This window comes from Perognathus longimembris, chromosome 16 (assembly GCF_023159225.1).
Source record: "Perognathus longimembris pacificus isolate PPM17 chromosome 16, ASM2315922v1, whole genome shotgun sequence".
Lineage (NCBI taxonomy): Eukaryota > Metazoa > Chordata > Mammalia > Rodentia > Heteromyidae > Perognathus > Perognathus longimembris.
This window is the reverse complement of record NC_063176.1, coordinates 35,810,561-35,830,709: the sequence shown is the minus strand read 5'-3', so window position 1 is coordinate 35,830,709 and position 20,149 is coordinate 35,810,561. Positions and strand designations below refer to the sequence as shown.

Sequence of the window (20,149 nt, the reverse complement as noted above, 5' to 3'; positions counted from 1 at the left end):
AAAAAAAACAAAACAGCTCGTTATATAACAGACATCTCAGTGAAAACATCCCACAGTTGATCTGTGGGCCCCCTCAAACTTGCTCTCATTTAGTCCTGGCCCTCAGGACCAGTTACACAAACCAGAATCCCCAATTCTCTCTCTCTATGCCTTCTGACCAAGCCACCTGCCAGTCTTGCTGCTTCCGCCTGCCTCTGGACACATGACCAGGCCTGAACCCAGGCCGTGAAAGAGGCTGGTGGACTTGCAGAGCCACCCCATGCCACACACTGCCTTCCCTCCCCACTGGAGGAGTACCTGCCTCCTCCCGCCAACCTGCGCACACGATCAGAGGTACCTGTTTACTAGTAAGTCTGTGTGTGTGTGTGTGTGTGTGTGTGTGTGTGTGTGTGTGTGTGTTTTCTGAGGCACTGTCTTACTATGCAGCCCAGTTTGGCCATAAATTCTCAATCTCCTGCCCCAGCCTCTCAAATGCTAGGATTATAGGCATGCACTACCACCCCTGGCTGGTACATCCTCTTCAATGGTTTTCCACAGTTTTGAGAGGCCTCCACACTGGGTCTCCAGAAACCCCACCACCTTACCCGATGCTCCTCTCATGTGGCTCCAGGTCTGTGTTTCTATAGGTCTTTGAGACAGAAGTCCACACTGCCAGTCACTCCCAATTCGACCTCTCAAAATGTGTTTCTCTGTTTCTCACCCATCAGGTTCCCTTATAACACCTATACCACAGCCACCAGGGCCTTCTTTAAGCTCCTCCGTACAGCAAGCTTTTCTAGCCTTGGAACTCCCACAAATGCTGCTCACTGTCGGTAAGAACGCACACCTTCCTGCCCCTCACAGGCCTCAGCCCAAACAAGGCATTCTTTCCACCTACTCCGTCTCACAGTGCTCCCTCCTGCTGCCTCCTAGCTGGGGTTTTCAAGACACACCAAGGCAGTGCCGGAGAGCAGGGCCTCATATGTGCTACCTAGGTCTGGCCCTAGAGCTAAAACCTAAGCCTCATGAGGAAAACAGATCCTTTCCATACATCCAGTTTCAGCTTGTACCACCTAGATTTACTGCTTCTATCTGTTGATAAATAATTACCCCAAGTTAGGTGCCAGTGGCTCCCACCTGTAATCCTAGCTACTCAAGAAGCTGAGATCTGAGGATTATGGTTTGAAGCCAGCCTGGGCAGGAAACCTAGGACCAGTATATGTACACACACACACACACACACACACACACACACACACACACACACTTACCCTAATACAGCTTCTTATACACAGCTTATTTAACATTTAGATGCTACATATCTCTAATATTCCATTCAACATACATGAGAAGTAATCAAATGAGTAACAGAAAGAACAAATATTAGCTTCTTCATTTACGAGGCACTTTGTGGGGTTTAATGTGTTACAATCTTATTTGTGTGTGTGTGCACATGTGTGTGTGTCATGGGGCTTGAACTCGGGGCCTGGGCACTGTCCCTGAGCTTTTGTGCTCAAGGCTGATGCTTTACCACTTGAGCTGCAGCTCCACTTCTGGCTTTTTGGTGGGGATAAGAGTCTCATGGATTCTTCTTTCTGGGCTGTAAATATGTTAGTTGTTGTTTTGAGTTGGTTTGGGTTTGGGTTCAGGACCAGGATTTGAACTCTTGATCTGACACTTGCACTCACTGGCTGATGTTCTACCACCTGAGCCATGCCTCCAACTCTAGGGTTGGGTCTTTCTTTAAAAAAAAAGGGGGGGGGGGCTGGGAATGTGACCAAGTGGTAGAGTGTTTGCCTAGTATGCACGAAGCCCTGGGTTCGATTCCTCAGCACCACGTAAACAGAAAAAGCTGGAAGTGGCACTGTGGCTCAAGAGGTAGAGTGAAAAAAGAAGCCAGGGACAGTAGTGCTCAGGCCCTGAGCCCAAGCACCAGGACTGGAAAATTATTATTATTATTTTGGTGGTACTAGGGTTTGAAATCAAAGGCCTTGCACTTTCTAGGCAGGTGCTTTGTCACTGAGTCACATCTCCAGCCCTGCATTGGTCTTCTACACTGACTGACTTCCACTTCATACTGGCCATCTCCACATCTCTACTGCGTGTGTAGAAAGGCCCTGGCAATCCCTCCCTTGACAGCTACCGCAGTGTCACTCCTTCACGCCTTTGGATTCTAGTCTACAATCTCTCTAGCAGCAGCACAGCTAATATACAAACCCAAAAGAAGCTTTGCAAAACAGGGTCTGCCCACAGTACCACTAAGGCAAGGAGTGGTATCATTAGGGAGAGCATACTGGATTACAAACCAGAATAAACCAGGAAACCTTTCCTTGCCTGGTGGTACATGCCTGTAATTCTAGCCTGAGGCAGGAAGATCTTGAGTTCAAGGCTACCCTGGAGGCAACACAGTGAGACCCTGTCTCAAATGATAATCATAGTAACAATAATAGTAATGTTCATGATAATTATGATGATGAAAATTAAATTCTCTCCTGCAGTAGGGTTGTGGCATAAGAATTCAAACACCAAAATGCATTCAAACATCACCTGAACTACTTGTTGACTACTGTTCTAAACTGTGGACCTACAATGTGAAGCAAGCATGTGACAGTTGGGGAAACCGAGTCACCGAGCAACTAGCTGAGTCACCAACCTTGGCGAAGGCTGGGTGGGAATCTGGGCAGTCATTCTGCATGGCATTTGCATTTAGTGTGATTAATCAGCCTTTTCCCAGAACTCTCAGTTTTACTCCAGCTAAGCTCCTTGTCTTCCTTTCCAAGTCGGTGAACTCAGTCCGGAGCCGAGCTCGATCACCCACCATCTGTGAGCAGCCACTTTGGCCTTGTGTAACCTGACTAAACCCCAAAGTAAGTGGGTACCTGCCACATCCAGAGGAGGAAGATTATCGGCTGGAGAAACACAGCATCCATATCAGCTACTAGGGTACAAGACAAAACCCAGATGAAAAGGTGCAGCCTGGGATCTCCTGGTAAACCTGGCTGTGGTGCCACTGAGCTTTTCTGTGTCACCAGATCCACCCGGGGGGAATGAGACAAAGGCGACTTTGTCTTGAGCAGGCTACGAAAGATGGGCCTCATCATAGCCAACGCTTGTTCTACTGAGAGCCATGCCATTATGATTTTAATAAATGACAACAAAAAGAAATCTCATGGAAGCCATCTTTTCAAGTCACAATGCAACTTACATTCACCAAGTTGGGTCCTGGCTTCCTTTTTTTTTTCCCTTGTGGGTCCTAGGGCTTGAACTCTAGGCCTGGACACTGTCCCTGAGCTCCTTTGTTCTGCTCAAGGCTAATGCTTTACCACTTGAGCCACAGCTCCACCTCCACCTTTTTCTGCGATTAACTAGAGATAAGGAATTGCTTGGATTTTTCTGCCCCGACTGGCTTTGAACCCCACCCTCAGATCTCAGCCTCCTGAGTAGCTAGAATCACAGGAGTGAGCCACGGGCACCTGGCAGGAGCCCCACTTTCAAAACATAAATGTTTTATCTGAGCTTAAGAAATTCAAATAGGGCTGGGGATATAGCCTAGTGGCAAGAGTGCCTGCCTCGGATACACGAGGCCCTAGGTTCGATTCCCCAGCACCACATATACAGAAAACGGCCAGAAGCGGCGCTGTGGCTCAAGTGGCAGAGTGCTAGCCTTGAGCGGGAAGAAGCCAGGGACAGTGCTCAGGCCCTGAGTCCAAGGCCCAGGACTGGCCAAAAAAAAAAAAAAAAAAAAAAAAAGAAATTCAAATAGAGGCTGGGGATATGGCCTGGTGGCAAGAGTGTTCGCCTGGTATACATGAAGCCCTGGGTTCAATTCCCCAGCACCACATATACGGAAAATGGCCAGAAGCGGCACTGTGGCTCTAGTGGCAGAGTGCTAGCCTTGAGCAAAAAGAAGCCAGGGACAGTGCTCAGGCCCTGAGTCCAAGGCCCAGGACTGGCCAAAAAAAAAAAAAAAAAAAAAGAAATTCAAATAGACATTTCCAGAACACAAGTCAAATTGATATAAGAGAAGTAATGCCTAGAAGAAAAACAAAAACCCTCCAGTTCATGAAGTGTTTGCCCTTCTTCTTGCCCACCTTTTATACAGGAGATGCTTTACAAAATGGACACTGGTCCCAGTGCTTTGAGGTATGTATGTGTGGTATACATGATCACCATGTGCTATATATGCATGTGTGTATGTGCATGCATGTGAATATTGTGTATGTGTGTCTGTTGTATGCATGTACATATATATGTGAGCTTGTGTGTATGTGTAGTGTGCACACATGTGTACGTGTAGTGTGCATATCTGCATGCATGTTGCATATGTATTATTATTGTGCTTATGTCTACATGTGTATAAATATATATGAGCACGTGTGCACGCATGTGAGTTGCATGTGTGGTGTCATGTGTACACATGCACTGTGCATGTGAATATGTACCTGCACATGTGCATGTTTTGTTTATTGTATGTTCTGTGTACACATCTAAACATGCATAGTGTGTATATGTGTCTACACATGTATGTGTGTAATTATGTTGTAATTCATGAGTTAGCATATGTTTGTGTATACATGTGTGTACATGTGCCTGTGTATCTGGATATGGATATGTGCATGTATAACTGCATATGTGGGTGCCAAGAATAGAAGCAAGGGCCTTCCACATACTAAGCACACACCCTACCACTGGGCTCCGCCCCCAGGGTAGCCCAACTCAGCCTTTTCTGGGTCAGGTGCAAACCCTGGTTCACTGCACACCACCCACACCCCTGGGACACAGGGTTAATTCTTGTTCCCTCTGGGGACAGGCTGTATTCCACCCATACCCAGGGTGCAAGGCCCAAACTATGAACTAATGCTAGACACACCCAGCAAGCTAAGACTGCCAGGGACCCCCTTCCACCCACCTGACCCCCAACAAAGTAGGATCCACACAGTCCTTGTGCTAGAACCCCCAAACATAGGTCCCCCCAAGATAAACCTCATGAGCTGGGGAGAGATGGATTCTGCTTTCTTGATTAATGTCTCTAGTCCATAAATAAAGCATACACTTTCAGAACCAGGAATCTGCAGGGACCAACAGCTCCAAAAGGCATAGGGTTTTTGGGGGGCCCCATGAATACCACACTTGGGGATGCCAAATGCCAAGAGGTACAGCCTGTTCCTGGTGAAGAAGAGGAGCCTGCTCTGATAGTTCTGTGGGCCAAAGCACGTCACTGCAATATCAGTTTGCTTTCTGTATTTTATATACACAAACTATGTCCATTTAAACACACCCACTGGTCAATTTTAGACAAACTGAGTTTTCATGATGGACAAAACCAGAAGATTCACAACAACAATAAAGAGCACACATGGGATATTAGCGAGGACTTCAAACTGAGCTGTGACTTTTGCTCAGATGTTCCTAAGCCATAGCAGAAAGCATGGGAAAGGGGCTGTGAATATAGCTCAGTGGTAGAGTATTTGCGTGACATGTACAAAGCCCTGGGTTCAATCCGCAGCCCTGCAAATAGAGAAAGTAGAAAAAAGGCAGAGTAGGAATATGGCTGAAGGCTATATACGCTGTACCTTTGGCAACCTGTTTACTTTTGGCTGTACCAAGAGATCATATCGAGAATCTATTCAGATTTGTGTCTATGGCAATACACTGGAACTTGGAACTAGAAAGGGCGGGGGAGCGGGGCAGCTTTATTCTCAGGCAGTAGCCAGTTCACCTACAATAGTTGGAGAACAATGGCACTGAGCTTTAACTTTACTAACATTCAGAACTTGCCTGTTTGTAAGCCATAGATTCTTCTAGACACACTCACTGAAAAATTTCTGCCCTAGACAATTTTTTCCTTTTTTCTTTCTTTCATCCTCCTTCTCCTCCTTCCCCTCCCCCTCCTCCCCCTCCCTTTTCCCCCTTCTTGAACTCAGCTCCTTGTAATCTTGCTTAGCTTTTTTGCTCAAGGCTGGTGCTCTAGCACTTAAGTCACACTTCTACTTTCAACTTTTTGCTAGTTAACTGGAAAAAAGAGACTCTAGGATTTGTCTGTCCTGGCTGGCTTTGAACCACGATCCTTAGATCTTAGTCTCCTGAATGTAACTAGGATGACAGGCAGGCAGGAGACACTGGCTTTCCTATACCATTTTAAGGCAGGGAGGCAGAAGCTAAGAGATTCTTAAAAGATGGGGGAACTGCATGCCTGTAATCCCAGCTACTCAAGAGACTGAAGCAGGAGGAGCTCGACACCAGGCCAGGCTAAGCAACTTTTCAAGGCCCCCACTACTTATACATGAATGAATGAATTAGAAAGGGCTGAGGAATGCAGCTCAGTGGTAGTGCCGGCATGTGCAAAGCTCTGGATTCACTATCCAGTACTACACGCACATGCATACATGTGCGCATACATACATGCATGCATGCACATACACACTGGCTCCAAGGAGAAGGTGTCTTGCAGCCCCACCCCATCCCCTTTCCCCTCTTCTAGAAGCAGACAGAGCAGAAGAGGAAGCAACCAGAAAAGAAACTGAATGAATCAGAAATCAAACTGAAGCCATCTCAGCAGTGTTTCACTGGACAGGGGATGCGGGACCACACACACAAGGAAGGTGGCAGGGTTACACTTCCCCCCGAATCCCTCCAGCACCAGTTATTTCCAGCAACTTCAGGTAGCAACAGAATGATTCTTTTGTTTGTTGGTTTTTGTTTCTGTCCTGGGGCTTGAACTCGGGGCCTGGGTACTGTCTTGGAGCTTTTTGTGCTCAAGGCTAGCACTCTACCACTTGAGCCACAGCTCCACTTTTGTCTTTTTGCTGGGTCACTGGAGATAAGAATCTGGTAGACTTTCCGGCCTGGGCTGACTTCAAACCATAATCCTCAGATCTCAGCCTCCTAGGCAGACAGGATTATAGGCGTGAGCCAGTGTCCCTGGCAGCAACAGAACAATTCTTAATGATCATTTCTTCACAGTTCTATGAAGGCTTTCCAGGCCTCTCTCTCAGAAGTCACCCCTACATTGCCATTATGAAAAACCTTTACCCCATTGTTCTCTGAAGCAAGTACCTCAGCAGGTGGTTGTTTTGATTAACACACGTCTTCTCTTATGATATTAAACCAGGAAATCAGCAACATCATAAGACACAGAGCCTGCTCCCAAGAGGAAAAATATATCTCTTAATCAAGCCAGGACTTGGAACGTTCTAATATAACCTTTAACTTGGAGTCATTCTGACAGACACTTCAAGCTGCATTTAATGTCTTCGTTGTGAATTCATAATAGTTTGGCACAGAAACTCTAAATTGAGGCAAATTATGTCTCTTTTTTTAAAGTCTTATGAATCCCAAATTTAAGTTCTCTTCAGAGTGAGTTGTTCCCCACACCCCTGTGATTTTAGCTAGCCTCTGGGATAAGCTACAAATAATAAGCTAATAATAAAAATAAGCTAAGTTTGGGCTCAATTTGAAGGACATCTCCCTCTGTCACCAGCATGCCTGTAAGCATCCATCCTCCTGGCCCTTCATGAGAAACCAGAACTCTGGAGATGGGCTGAAAAACAAAGGCTTTTTGTAATAGTCAAAGCTCAGACATTTGGTATATAACTTAACTTTTTTTTTTTGTTGCCACTACTGTGGCCTGAACTCAAGACCTGGATGCTGTCTCTTAGCTTTTCCACTCAAGGCTGGTGCTCTGTTACCTAAGCCACACTGCCACTTCCAGTTTTATGGTGGTTTATCGCTGATAAAGTCTTAAGGATTTTCCTGCCCAGGCTGGCATTGAACTAAGATCCTCAGATCTCAGCTTCCTGGGCTGCTAGGATTATAGGTGTGAGCTCCCTGTGTCCTGGCACCATTTACTTTTTGTCTTGGTTGATTGATTTAGCCGAGGACTAAATTCCGGGGCCTTGCACTTGCTTTTCTACTGAGCTAAATCCATAACCCTGATGATTTACTTTTAATATTGAGCTTAAGAGTAGATGTTGGGACTGGGGGTGTAGCTCAGCACTAGAAAGCTTTATTATTGTGCCTGAGGCCATGGGCTCATTTCCCCCCCGCCCCCCAACAATCACCAGTCGGGGGGAAGAGGTACAGTAAAATTTAGAAAGTGAATTAATCAGCTGGGCACTGGTGGCTCATGCCTGTAATCCTAGCTACAGTGGAGGCTGAGATCTGAGGATCATGGTTCAAAGCCAGCCAGGGCAGGAAAGTATGTGAAACTCTTAGTCGCCACCAGAAAACCAGATGGGGTGCTGTGGCTCAAAGTGGTGGAATGCTAGCCTTGAACTCAAGAGCTCAGGGACAGTACCCAGATCCTGAGTTCAAGCCCTATGACTGAAAATAATAATAATAACAATGGAAAAGAAAAAAGAAATTAATCATTATCTAAGAAAATAATTTTATCTATATTGTGTATTGTTAAAAATTATTATGTACAACAGGTTTGACTACTACTAAACTGAAGAGCGTGAATGTTCTTATCCTATGAGGAATAAAAATTTGAGGGATCTTCAACACTATATAGTAAATCCATTCCTACACACATACATACATATACTTACATACATACACATGTATATATGTACATGTGTCCAGAAACAAGTAGCTTCCATATTTTAGGTCAGTACTACCAACTGCTTTGAACAACAGGTGGGACCCAGTCCTTCATATGTAGGTAGGCAGAAGATATGGTTCAAAGGCTGAAACCTAGCACACCTGAGGCCCTGATATCAGTATGAGAGTAGGGTTAAAAACACTCTCCATCTTCACTAGTTGGGTGAAGGGGGGCTGGGGACTTTGCCATTGCCCATTTATGTCTTCACTGGACAAGATCTGAAAGTGAACCCTGAAGCCACGCACTCATGCAATTTCTAATTTCCTCTTCTCCCAGAACTAAGCTCACGATGGCTCCAAAGAGCCCTATTGTGCGCTTATCAGTATTAGGTGAAGGGGAAGGTAGACACATACACACAAAAAAACCCAATCCAAATTATCTTCACCTTTCCTCCTACAGCTTCCCTCCCAGACTGGGTTGCTTTTCTTTCTCCTCCAACACACCACAGCATCTATCTGACAAGGAGTGTTGCTTAAATTACAAGCAACACCTACTCCCACACGCGCTATTATTCTCTTGATTGGGCACTTTGCTCTGTCTAGAGGCTGTGTGCTCACAACCTTTCACCTTTTACAGTCCGCACCTGTAACTCTCAAATACTCTTGGCCTAATTGCCAACTTTTTTTGCGTGCTCAATGCTGCACTAACCCTTTCAGGCCATGTGGCCAACTCTTTGCTTTTCCTTCAGTAAAAACCAACATGTATGACTCCACTTTAGGACTTACTCATGTGTCTGGGAGATTGGGTCTCCTCAGCTTAGACTGGCCTCAACCTGTCCATCCCCCTGCCTCTGTCTCCAGGGATTACAAACGGGGATCACAAGCATGACCACCATACTTGGTTCACATCACTACTTTTAAATAATACATTTTTGTTGCAGTTTTTTTTGTTGTTGTTGTTTTAGACAAATAGGATCTTGCTATGTAGCCCAGACTAGTCTTGAACTTAAGATCTTCCTGCTTCAACCTCCTGAGAGCTGGAATTATAGGTAGGTATTACAACACCTGGCTCAGGAATATGTATTTCAGTCTAGATTCTTTCTAAATAAAACCATGTGAGTCATTAGAAGACTACCAAAAAAAAAAAAAAAAAAAGCTTGACTTTTAATTTGAAAATGACCTGTAAGTACCTTAAAGGTCCTATCTTTCTACACCAAGATAAGCTCTAGAAAGAGGCTGGATCTCCAGTAGCCTTGGAACAGATAGCAATTAAAAATGAGTCATTTCGTTGAAAAATTTCCATTTCCATTACTTTTCACTAATTTCTTAAATGCTTGTCAGCTGTCATAACCCCTAGGCCAACCCTTTCTAAAGCCAGATTTTTCGCTTGAACCCAGCAGGCTTGGGCTGAAGGTGGGCTCCCTTCGAGGTAAACCACCTCAGGAAGGCCCCCCTCCGCCTGGACTACCACTTAACTAAGACACCCCAGGTCCCCAACGTTCCAACAATCTCACAACAGGATCGGAGGCGAGAAAGAAGGGGGGGGGGGAGTCACCTGTGCCTCTGGGCGGCCCAACCGTGGGGTTTCTTTCTTTCTTTTTTCAAGGGTGAAAAACATCTGTTTCTTTCTGGAAAGACGACTCATCACCACAGGAAACACCATGCGGCTGCCCGTGTGATGATCTGCGTTTCCAAAAGCTGACGCTTTGAAAATCCTTTTTTTTTTTTTTTTTTTTTTTTTTTTTAAGAAACCCTTTACTTCTCACTCAATAGACCCGACTGGGAAGGAAGGCGGGCGAGGGAAGGGAGATCCGGCTAAGAGGCGAGGAGAAAAATCCAAGTGGGCTGGGGAGGAAATCAGCCCTCCCAGCCCGGGGCGCCCGGGGCCGGCTGCGAGGAGAGCCGGGAGCCACCTTACCTTGGGTCAACACTCGGAGCCGCCAGCTTCGCAAACCAAGAGCGTCCGCAGCCCCGCGGCGATCCACCGGGCTAGGAAGTCATTGCCACATCTTCCCGGCGCCCTCTTTTTCATGTAAAACCCCCAAATCGGGTCCAGCGACTCCCCCCACCGAGCGGCCAATTCAAGCGCCCTCCTCTCCCCCGATTTCTCTCTTTTTAAAATTTAACTTCCCAGGCTCCGGGAGTTCCAGTTGATCACCAATTTCTTTTTTAAAAAAGAAAAGAAACCTTGGGGCCCCGCGGAGAAGAAACTTTCCCCAGGAAAGACGAACTCCCCAAACCCCGGCTCCTCACTGTCCCGGGCTGCGCATTCCCAAGCGGGGCGCACGATCGGGAAGCCCAGGGCGGCTCTGGAGGGCTTGGGGGTGAGGGTGTCCGGAGGGGGTGGGTTCGGTTCCCGGTAAGGAGGGTCCACACCCCGGGGAGGGCCGCGGCCCAGCTGCGTGCGTGGTGCGCGGCGCGCGGGCTGCGCTCCGTGCCGGCGCGCGGTGGCTGCGCTCGCGGCTCGGCCCCGGCTCTCCGCGGCCCGCTCCCGCCCGCCTCCCGGCCCACCCCCAGCCCGGGCCGTGCGCCTCACAGGAGCGAGGCTGTCTCCGCCGACTCCCTTCCCCTTAAACTCACCAAACCAGATTTCGACTCCCAGCACCGGCCGCTTCCCGTAAATCTGCACTGAAATCGTATCCTGCTCGCTGAGCCTCCGCTGGCCCAAGGCCAGTGCAGCATTCCTGTTGTTTGAGGAGCGCAGATACCTTAGCTGAAGGTACAAAATAATCGATTAAATATTTTTAAATTAAAAATAAAAATAAAAACAACCACGGCCTCGATACAAAGACGTGGGGACTTCACCAGATGGACCCCTTCCACCCCACCCCCGCTCGCATTTCCGATGGCCACAGCGGACCCCAGAAGTGGCACCTGCACTACCTGGGGCCGTCGGGGGCGCCCGGCTTCCGGTTCCCCGCGGGCAGCTCGGAGCAGCCCGGGCTGAACTACGATCGAGGACTCGGGATCCCGCGTGGAATCGATCTCGGGCCGCTCCCTCCCACCCCCACCCCGCCCCGCACTGGAGAAGAAGCCGCTGGGGCTGGCAGGCGGGCTGGGGCCGCCGGCGGGCGCCCCTCGGCGGGCCCGGAGCCAGGGAGGCTCTTACCTGGGGCCCGGCATGGCTCAGCCGAGCGCAGGAAGGCGCGTCACGCGGACCAAGCCCTGACCTTTGTCGGGGCCTTCACAGCAGGGCCCGGGGCCTGGGCGCCGCTGGCCGGTTCCTTGTGGTTCATTTTATTGCGCCCTGACCTGGTGTTACAGCTGCTTTCTAGAAAGAGAACAACCACCACCACCACCACAAAAAAAAAAAAAAAATACAGTGCCTGCCCAAACTGCAGAAGCCCCAGCCCCGTCTAAATCTTGCCTGATCTGGGAGCTGTCTGGAACACCCACCCCATCCAGACCCCGCAGAACCCACCCGAGTCCCGTCCCCACCACCCGCGTCCCCCCACCGAGCCTCACCTGCTTATACCACAGTTAAGGAGCCCCTGCCTTGCAGCAGGGCTCCCCAGCCCATCGGTAGGCACCAAGGGCCAGGGAGGATCGAATTCTGTGACTAAACAAACTAGAAGAGGAAGCAAGCCCCACCACCACCAGGAACCTAAGCCCGAGTTGTGATTTCGGATTGCCATGTCATGCAACTGAGAAAAAGAGAAGAAAACGCTGTTTCTTATGGGGCCACTTGAGTGGAGAAATGCGCCTAAAATAGTTGGTTGTTATTGTCATTGAGTCAATAAACACACATGAAGAGCTTAGAAAGGTACCTGGTGAACTGTTGTGTTAGCTGTTATTATTATTCATTTTATATTGTGGCTTTTTCCTTCGGAAAAAGTGACATCTGTTAGAAGTGGACTCTAGACCCAGCACTGGCTAACTCACTAGTTAGAAGGCTAGTCTTCCGGCTTCTGGAAGGTTCTAATGGCAGAAGTTTTGTAATTGGCATTCCTTGTCTCAAATACAGTAGAAAATAAGGTATTTGGAAAGGGGTGTACAACAGATCTGAGTCTCACTTAAGTTCCAGGAGTGACAACATGAAGGCAAATTTGCTCTCCATTCCATAAAGCTCCCTCCAGACCCAGCAATTACCATTCTCCGGGTGCTTAATTCTAATGAGGATGCAGGTGCATGGCCTCTGTCCAGCCCTGAAAGTCATTTATCGCATCAGTTAGAAGTCGGTGCTAGATAAAGAATAAGAGTGCTGCCTCAAACCTATTTGAAATAGGCACAAAAGAGTTTTAAAATCATAGATATTAAAAGTATGGAATGGAACTGGGCACTGGTGGTTCACACCTGTAATCCTAACTACTCAGGAAGGCTGAGATTGCAGGATCTCAGTTCAAAGCCAGGGGAGGGGGAGGGGGGAGGGGGGAATGAGGGACCAGGTAACAAACAGTACAAGAAATGTATCCAATGCCTAACTTATGAAACTATAACCTCTCTGTACTTCAGTTTGATAATAAAAAAAATTTTTTTAAAGCCAGCCTGAGCAAGAAAGTCTGTGAGACTCACATCTCCAATGAGCCACCCAAATGCTGAAAGTGGCAGGTTAGCCCAAGTGGTAGAGCAGCAGCCTTGAAAAACAACAACAACAACAACTCAGGGACAGTGCCTAGGCCCTGAGTTCAAGCCCCAGAACCTGCAACCTTTCCCCTCTCCACTCCCCCCCCCTCAATAAAAACTAGATTGAGATGAATATTTCCATCCTCTACCTTCTACTTAGCTTTCTAGGAAAACAAAGGATTCGTAATTGCTGTTAATGAGTTCCTTTGGACCTTACAGAACACCTTCTCCTGTAAACCTTACATGATGCCTACAGATTAATTCTAGGGGCCATGTTATCTTTTTTCTCTTTATTTTTGGGGAGAGGAGAAGGGTGCTTGGGGTTGAACCCAGGGCCTCATACCAGCCAAACAAGCAAGCAATTACTGGAGCTATACCTCTAGCCCCTTCTTTTGTGTTTTTAAAACAAGGTATCACTCTGGAGCCCAAGCTGGCCTTGAAGTCAAGTCCTGAGACAGGAGGATCATGAATTGGAAGGCAGACTAGGCTACATGAGCACACCTGTAATCCTGGGTACTTCAGAGGCTAAGTCTGAGGATTGAAGTTTGAAGCCAGTCCATGAGATTATTCAATTCACCACCAACAAAAGCTTCAAGTAGAGCTTGGCTCAGGTGGTAGAGCACTAGCCTTGATAGGAAAAAGCTAAGAGAGCAAGAGAGAGAGGCCCTGACTTCAAGCGCTAGCACTGGCACACAAAAACAAAAGCTGGACACAGCCCAGTGGCTTATGTAGGCCTCATCTCGGGTAAGTGTGAATACATGGAGCTCGGTGTGAACAGAAGCTACAGCCAGGGAGCACCACGCCTCAAGGAGGTTCCAGCCCCAAGAGCCAAATCCACAAGTGATCCTGAGCCAATTGCTTTCTCTAAACGTTACCCACTCTTCTGTTTGTTGGTTGGTTGGTTTTCCAGTCCTGGGGCTTGATCTCAGGGCCTGGGCACTCTCCCAGAGCTTCTTTTGCTCAAGGCTAGCCTTCTACCACTTGAGCCACAGCACCATTTGCGATTTGTTTCTGTTTTTGTGGTACTGAGGAATAGCACCCAGGGCTTCATGCATGCTAGGCAAACACTCTACCACTGAGCCACATTCCCAGCCCTCTTCTGCCTTTATAAGTTTATTTATTTATTTATTTTGGTGCTGAGTCCTGAGTCTTCCTTTTGCCTGTTTGTGCTGGTCCTGAGACTACAACTCTGAGGCTGCTACCCCTTAGCTTGTTTTGCTCAAGGCTGGTCCTCTACCACTTGAGCCATCACTCTATTTCTAGCTTTTTGTGGGTTAGTTGGAGATAAAAGTCTCATGGACTTTCCTGCTTGGGCTGGCTTAAGCAGCAATCCTCCGATTTCAGCCTCCTGTGTTGCTAGGAAGGATTACAGTGGTCTGCTGACTCTGGATTTGTCTCATCTTGAAGGCATGTGGGACCACAAAGGGCCCTGTGGAAGACATGTGCCTGTGAGAGGGCAGAGGGCGGACCTGCATGGGAAGCTTTCAACTTCAGGAGAAGGGGGGAGGGAAGGGAACTTGCTCTCTCATTGGAGCTGAGAGCTTTTAGGTACCATTTTACAGTGGAAGAAATGGCACTGTCTTCTCCACCATCCCACTTCCTGCCTTTCCTCATCCTTCCTCACTATACCTGAAATTATGTTAAGATTTCTACAGAGATTTTTTGTTGTTGTTGTTGCTCCCAACAAAAAGTTCTTCAGGGCTGGGAATATGGCCTAGTGGTAAAATGCTCACCTCGTATACAAAAGTTCTTCAAAGCTGGGTACTAGTGGCTCACCCCTATAGTCCTAGCTATTCAGGAGGCTGAGATCTGAGGATCAAGGTTCAAAGCCAGCCCGAGCAGGAAAGTTCATGAGATTCTTATCTCCAATCAATCACCAGAAAACTGGCAGTGGAACTGTGGTTTAAGGTGGTGGAGCTCTAGCCTTGAGCTGAAGAGCTCAGGGACAGCTCCCAGGCCCCCCATTCAAGCCCCACAACTGACAAATAAAAAGTTCTTCAAATGGAATCTTACTTTAATCCAGGGCGCACAGCTTCCTGATATTTCCTCCAGCTCCCCTTCTCCCATCCTGGGGCCACACCCACAGAAAGCTTCTTTTCATCTCTCACCTTTATATTGAATCTCCACTGGATCTCATATGTGAACATGCAAGATCTGTTCTTGCTGGGTACTCTAATCCAAAGGATTAAACCCAGAGGCTAACCCCAGAGCTCAGTCAGTGCCCAAAAGGTGAGCAGGGCCATTCAGAAATCTATTAGAAGGAGCCTGGACTGGCAGCCTCCTTGGCCACACAGGAGGAGGCCCCCTAAGTGAATCTTAAAAATGTCCTGAGTTCACAGAAAAGGGAATTAAATATAGCAGGGGTTCCCTGTGAACATTCATCTCCGAAACAAATCCTTCATTTTGAGAAAGGCCTTCAACACAAGGAGTCTCCTGACCTTCGTTTTTCTGGCACAAATAGCTCTGCCAAAGCCTGCCCTGCTGAGAGGGAGGAAGCCGTCATGTAAATTAGAGGCCCTTAAAGGCCCACTCAGGACCAAGATATAGTTCGTGTTATGGCAACAGATACCATTAATGCCTTCGTATCCCTTTAAGACTTCTTTCCCCCACCACATATCCAGATCTCTGTTTGTTTTATAATAGAAAACAGCCTCACATGAGGAGCTCAGTCATTCAGCAATGACTTCACAGGGGAAAAAAATTGCCGACATAAAACGGCTAATATTTATTAAGTGCTTCCCAGAGGATTTACCAGACACAGCCAGGTACTTTTCAGGGATTACGAAGGTAATCCTCACAGAGTGTCATGTGATAGGCTCTGTTGTGACGATGCTGTTATGGAGGAAGAGACCCATGCACAGAGAAAATGGGAGCCAAGGCCTGTGATCCTTCCAGAACATTCCGATTGTATCAGAGACATACATGTGTCTATTCTCCTAGTGGTGCCTGGGTACACAGTAGACAGTAATTATCTGCCTGCGGAAGAAACAACAGAATATGTATACATCTGAATGCTATATTATTAGACTATCAAGAGAGGTAGAATCTGCTCAGGTAAAGTTTGAGGTTTAGGGTTATAGAGCGTGAATATAAGTGTGCTTAAAATATAAAGATTTTTTAAATTTGAAATGTACTGTAAGGGATGAGTATTTTACAGGAAAGAATTAATTGCAGGTATGGCCAAATTGCCCAGCCATTAAAAACACACACAACATTCTATTGTTTCTCTACTTAGAATACCCTTTTGTATCTACATTCATCTGTCCGTCCATCCATCCATCATCAGGGTAAGGACAGTAGTTAAGAAGATAGCATGAAGTGGGTGTGGTGGTATACTCCTGTAATCCCAGCATCCAGCAGGCTGGTAGGCATTTTCAAGTTTCAGGCCAGCTTGGCTGCAAAGTAACACCCTGTCTTCAAACAAAAACAAGAAACAAAAGACAAAAAAAAAAAAAGAAAGAAAGAAAGAAAGAAAAGAAAACCATTTCAGTCTGTAGCCAGAAGCCCAGCTCTGCCCCCTGCCCCCTACTGATGGTGTAACTGTAAACAGTGACTACTCAGCGCCTTCATCCGCCTCCTGACTCGACATCTCATCAGGAAGATTGCATGTCTTCTTCTAAGCGGGGTATTAGAAACAGGAGGAGGCCAGGTCATCTAAGTGCTTGCTGTTTTATTCACCCTCTTCCACCCATTCTTAAATCCCACAGATATTTATCAGCCATCCGCTATGAGTCAGACTCTGTGTATCATACAGAAGGTAGAAACATAAATGGAGCCCAGTATGGTGATGCATGCCTGTAATTCTAGCTATGTAGGAAGTAGAAGCAGGAAAATAGGGAATTAGAGTCCAGCCTGAGAAACACAGCAAGATTCTGTCTCAAAATAAAGTTTAAAGGGTTCAGGGATGTGTAGTTCAGTGGTAAAGTGCTTGCCTAGCATGCTTGAGACTCTTGGTTCAAAAAGATTAAATGAATGAATGAATGAACCGAGATAAGAGTCCTATCTTCAAGGAACATATATTTTATGGAGACAGGAAAATCATCACCCAATGATCCCATAGTGTATAAGTCCAGGATGAAGTAGGGGTGTACTTAATACATTTTAACTTAGTCTCAAAGAGTGTGTTGGGGGACTGGGAATATGGTCTAGTGGTAAAGTGCTCGCCTCGTATACTTGAAGCCCTGGGTTCTATTCCTCAGCACCACATATATAGAAAATTTTTGGCCAGAAGGGGCGCTGTGGCTCAAGAGGTAGAGTGCTAGCCTTGAGCAAAAAGAAGCCAGGGACAGTGCTCAGGCCCTGAGTCCAAGCCCCAGGACTGGCAAAAAAACAAAACAAACAAACAAAAGAGTGTGTTGGGGGAGGGTAGTGTTTGAGCTGAGAGGCGTGGAGGTTGACAAATCTCCTCCAGTAAGCTAAAGAAACTAAAGGAGCAGCTATGGAGTTCTCTATGATAGGATGGCAGGATGCCAGTGATGGAGATGAAATGGAGAGTTGGATGGGATCCCATCTTAAGGGAATCCTCTGTGATGAGGAGTGTTCAGACTCTGTTGTTGTTCTTTGGTTTGGTTGACTTTGAGACAGGATCTTACCAAGTAACCCAGGCTGGCCTGAAACTCCTAATCCTCCTGCCTCAGCCTCCTGAGAGTAGGAGTGGTACCGTACTAGATAAAGAATGATCGATGAGCTGAGAACTAAGAATAAAAAGAGAGCAGAAAAGAGAATAGAATAAAATAAAGTGGGGTGGGGGGCTTAGGCAGATTACAACATCTCAAAGGTCTGGGACGACCCCTCTGAGAAAGTGACTGAAGCTGGGGAAAGGCCAAGCACTGTGGGCACCCAGAGAGAGGCCTCTGGGCAGAACAAGGGTGGGTGTGCTTCCTAGGCTGGCACTGGTGGCTCATGCCTGTAATCAATCCTAGCTACTCAGCAGGCTGAGATCTGAGTATTGCAGTTTGAAGCCAACCCTGGCAAGAAAGTCTGTGAGACTCTTCAATTAACCACCAGAAAACCAGAAGAGGAGCTGTGTCCCACGTGCAGAGCACTACTTTGAGCAAAAAAGCCCAGGGACAGCTTCTAGGCCCTGAGTTCAAGCCCCAGGATAGGCACAAAGAAAAAGACAACTGTGCTTGCGTGTGAGAGGTAGCCTAGGTCGGTGGGGCTGGAATGGAGGGATGGTAACAGAGAGAATAAATGACACAGGAACAGAAAGGGGTCAGATTGTGTACAGACTGGGGAGGCCCATAGGTCATGGCAAAGACTTTGGCTTTAGCCACTGGGCAGAGAGGAAGGAACTGTTTGTTTTCACAAGGTCACTGCAGGTGACAATACACGAAACAGAGACCAGGTAGGAGGGCATTGCCATGCTGCCTTAGAAGACTTTAAACTTCCATATTGGAGCTGCTTGTGGTTCTCCCAACCAGGCCCCATGGAATACAGAATGCTCCATCCATAGACATAGGCTTGATGGCTGGGCAGAAAACTAGATCTTGAAGCCATGAGACCACCCAGAGTGTAGGGATAGGAAGAAAAGAGAATTAGACACAGGAACTCTGACGTGGCAAAGGAAGAAGAGCCCAGTGAAAAAGATGGAAAGCAAAATGTTAATGTCAGGTACAGTGGTACAGAGTATGTACCCACTTCTCAGAAGGCTGAGGAGCAAGGATCACTTGAGCCTAGGAATGAGCCCAGCAACCTGCTCTCCAAAACAACAAAGCTAAGGGTTAGTTCAGGAAAGAAGAAGATTCAAGGAGAAGGAAATGTTGACAAACATCAAGTGAAGCTAAGGGTGAAGACATTGAAGGACTAAAACTGCCATTTTGCTAGGAGGAGGTAAGGGCGCTTTTCTGTGGAGTGCTGGGGCTGAGCAGTGAAAGGCAGTTTGCTGACCAGCAGTGGCCTCGAACTTCCTTGCCTTGAGCTGGGAATGTGGCTTAGTGGTAGAGTGCTTACCTAGCATGCATGAAGCCCTGGGTTCCATTCCTCAGTACCACATAAACAGAAAAACTGAAAGTGGTGCTGTGGCTCAAGTGGTAGAGTGCTAGCCTTGACCACAAAGAGGCTCAGGCCAGTGCCCAGGCCTGGGAGTGGGGGTGATAAGAAATGAAGACTCCCCCCACTGTGGGTTAACAATCAGATGATCAAAGACAGCTTGCTTTGTGAGATGAAATATCTGCATGTCTAGAAGCTGAAGAGCAAAGCCAGGCCTGTGGAAACTGGTGTCCCAGATACCCAGGACAATTTCCCCTTCTTCTCCTCCGCCTCCTGTTGTCCCCTTTCTTCTCCTTTTCTTTGGTCTGAGACTTGGACTTGAACTTGGTATGTGACACTTTCTCTCACTGGCAGGCGCTCTTCCACCTGAGCCATGCCTCCAACCCTATTTCTTTTTTTTCTTATTTATTGTCAAAGTGATAGTACAGAGAGGTTACAGTTTCATACGTTAGGCATTGGATACATTTCTTGTACTCTTTGTTACCTCCTCCCTCATTCCCCTCTCCTCCCTCTCCCTTTCCCTCTCCCCCTATGAGTTATTCAGTTGGTTTACACCAAACAGTTTTGCAAGTATTGCTTTTGTAGTCATTTGTCTTTTTATCCTGTGTCTCTCGATTTGGTATTCCCTTTCACTTTCCTAGTTCTTATACTAGTATATACAGTTTCCAATGTACTCAGGTAAGATACAGTGATAGTGCAGGTACAACCACAGGAAGGGAATACAAGAGGATCAACAACAATAGAAGCTATGGCTTCACATGTTGAAAGTAATTACAAGTGATATAACAGTCGTTTCCATAACATGGAGTTCATTTCACTTAGCATTATCTTATGCGTTCATAGGGGCATAGCTATTAGGCTCTTGTGATCCTCTGCTGTGACTAGCCTAAACCTGTGCTAATTATTCCCTATGAGGGAGACCATAGAGTCCATGTTTCTTTGGGTCTGGCTCACTTCACTTAGTATAATTTTTTCCAAGTCCTTCCATTTCCTTATGAATGGGGCAATGTCATTCTTTCTGATAGAGGCATAGAATTCCATTGTGTATATGTACCACATTTTCCTGATCCATTCA

General features: G+C 47.0%; 1 protein-coding gene across 3 annotated transcripts in view; it reads right to left on the bottom strand.

The window, feature by feature from the left end:
- Rbm47 (RNA binding motif protein 47) overlaps positions 1-11,262 on the bottom strand; it is a 135,820-nt gene extending 124,558 nt beyond the window's left edge. Inside the window, exon 1 of one of the 3 annotated variants that reach the window (XM_048364384.1) lies at positions 11,101-11,262. In XM_048364384.1, the coding sequence (XP_048220341.1) occupies positions 11,101-11,202 (102 nt within the window). In that variant the 5' untranslated portion in view covers positions 11,203-11,262. Of the gene's footprint in view, positions 1-10,438; positions 10,685-11,100 lie in introns of those variants that run through there. The other 2 variants (XM_048364386.1, XM_048364391.1) reach the window with 2 other exon arrangements.
- Positions 11,263-20,149: the final 8,887 nt, after the last annotated feature.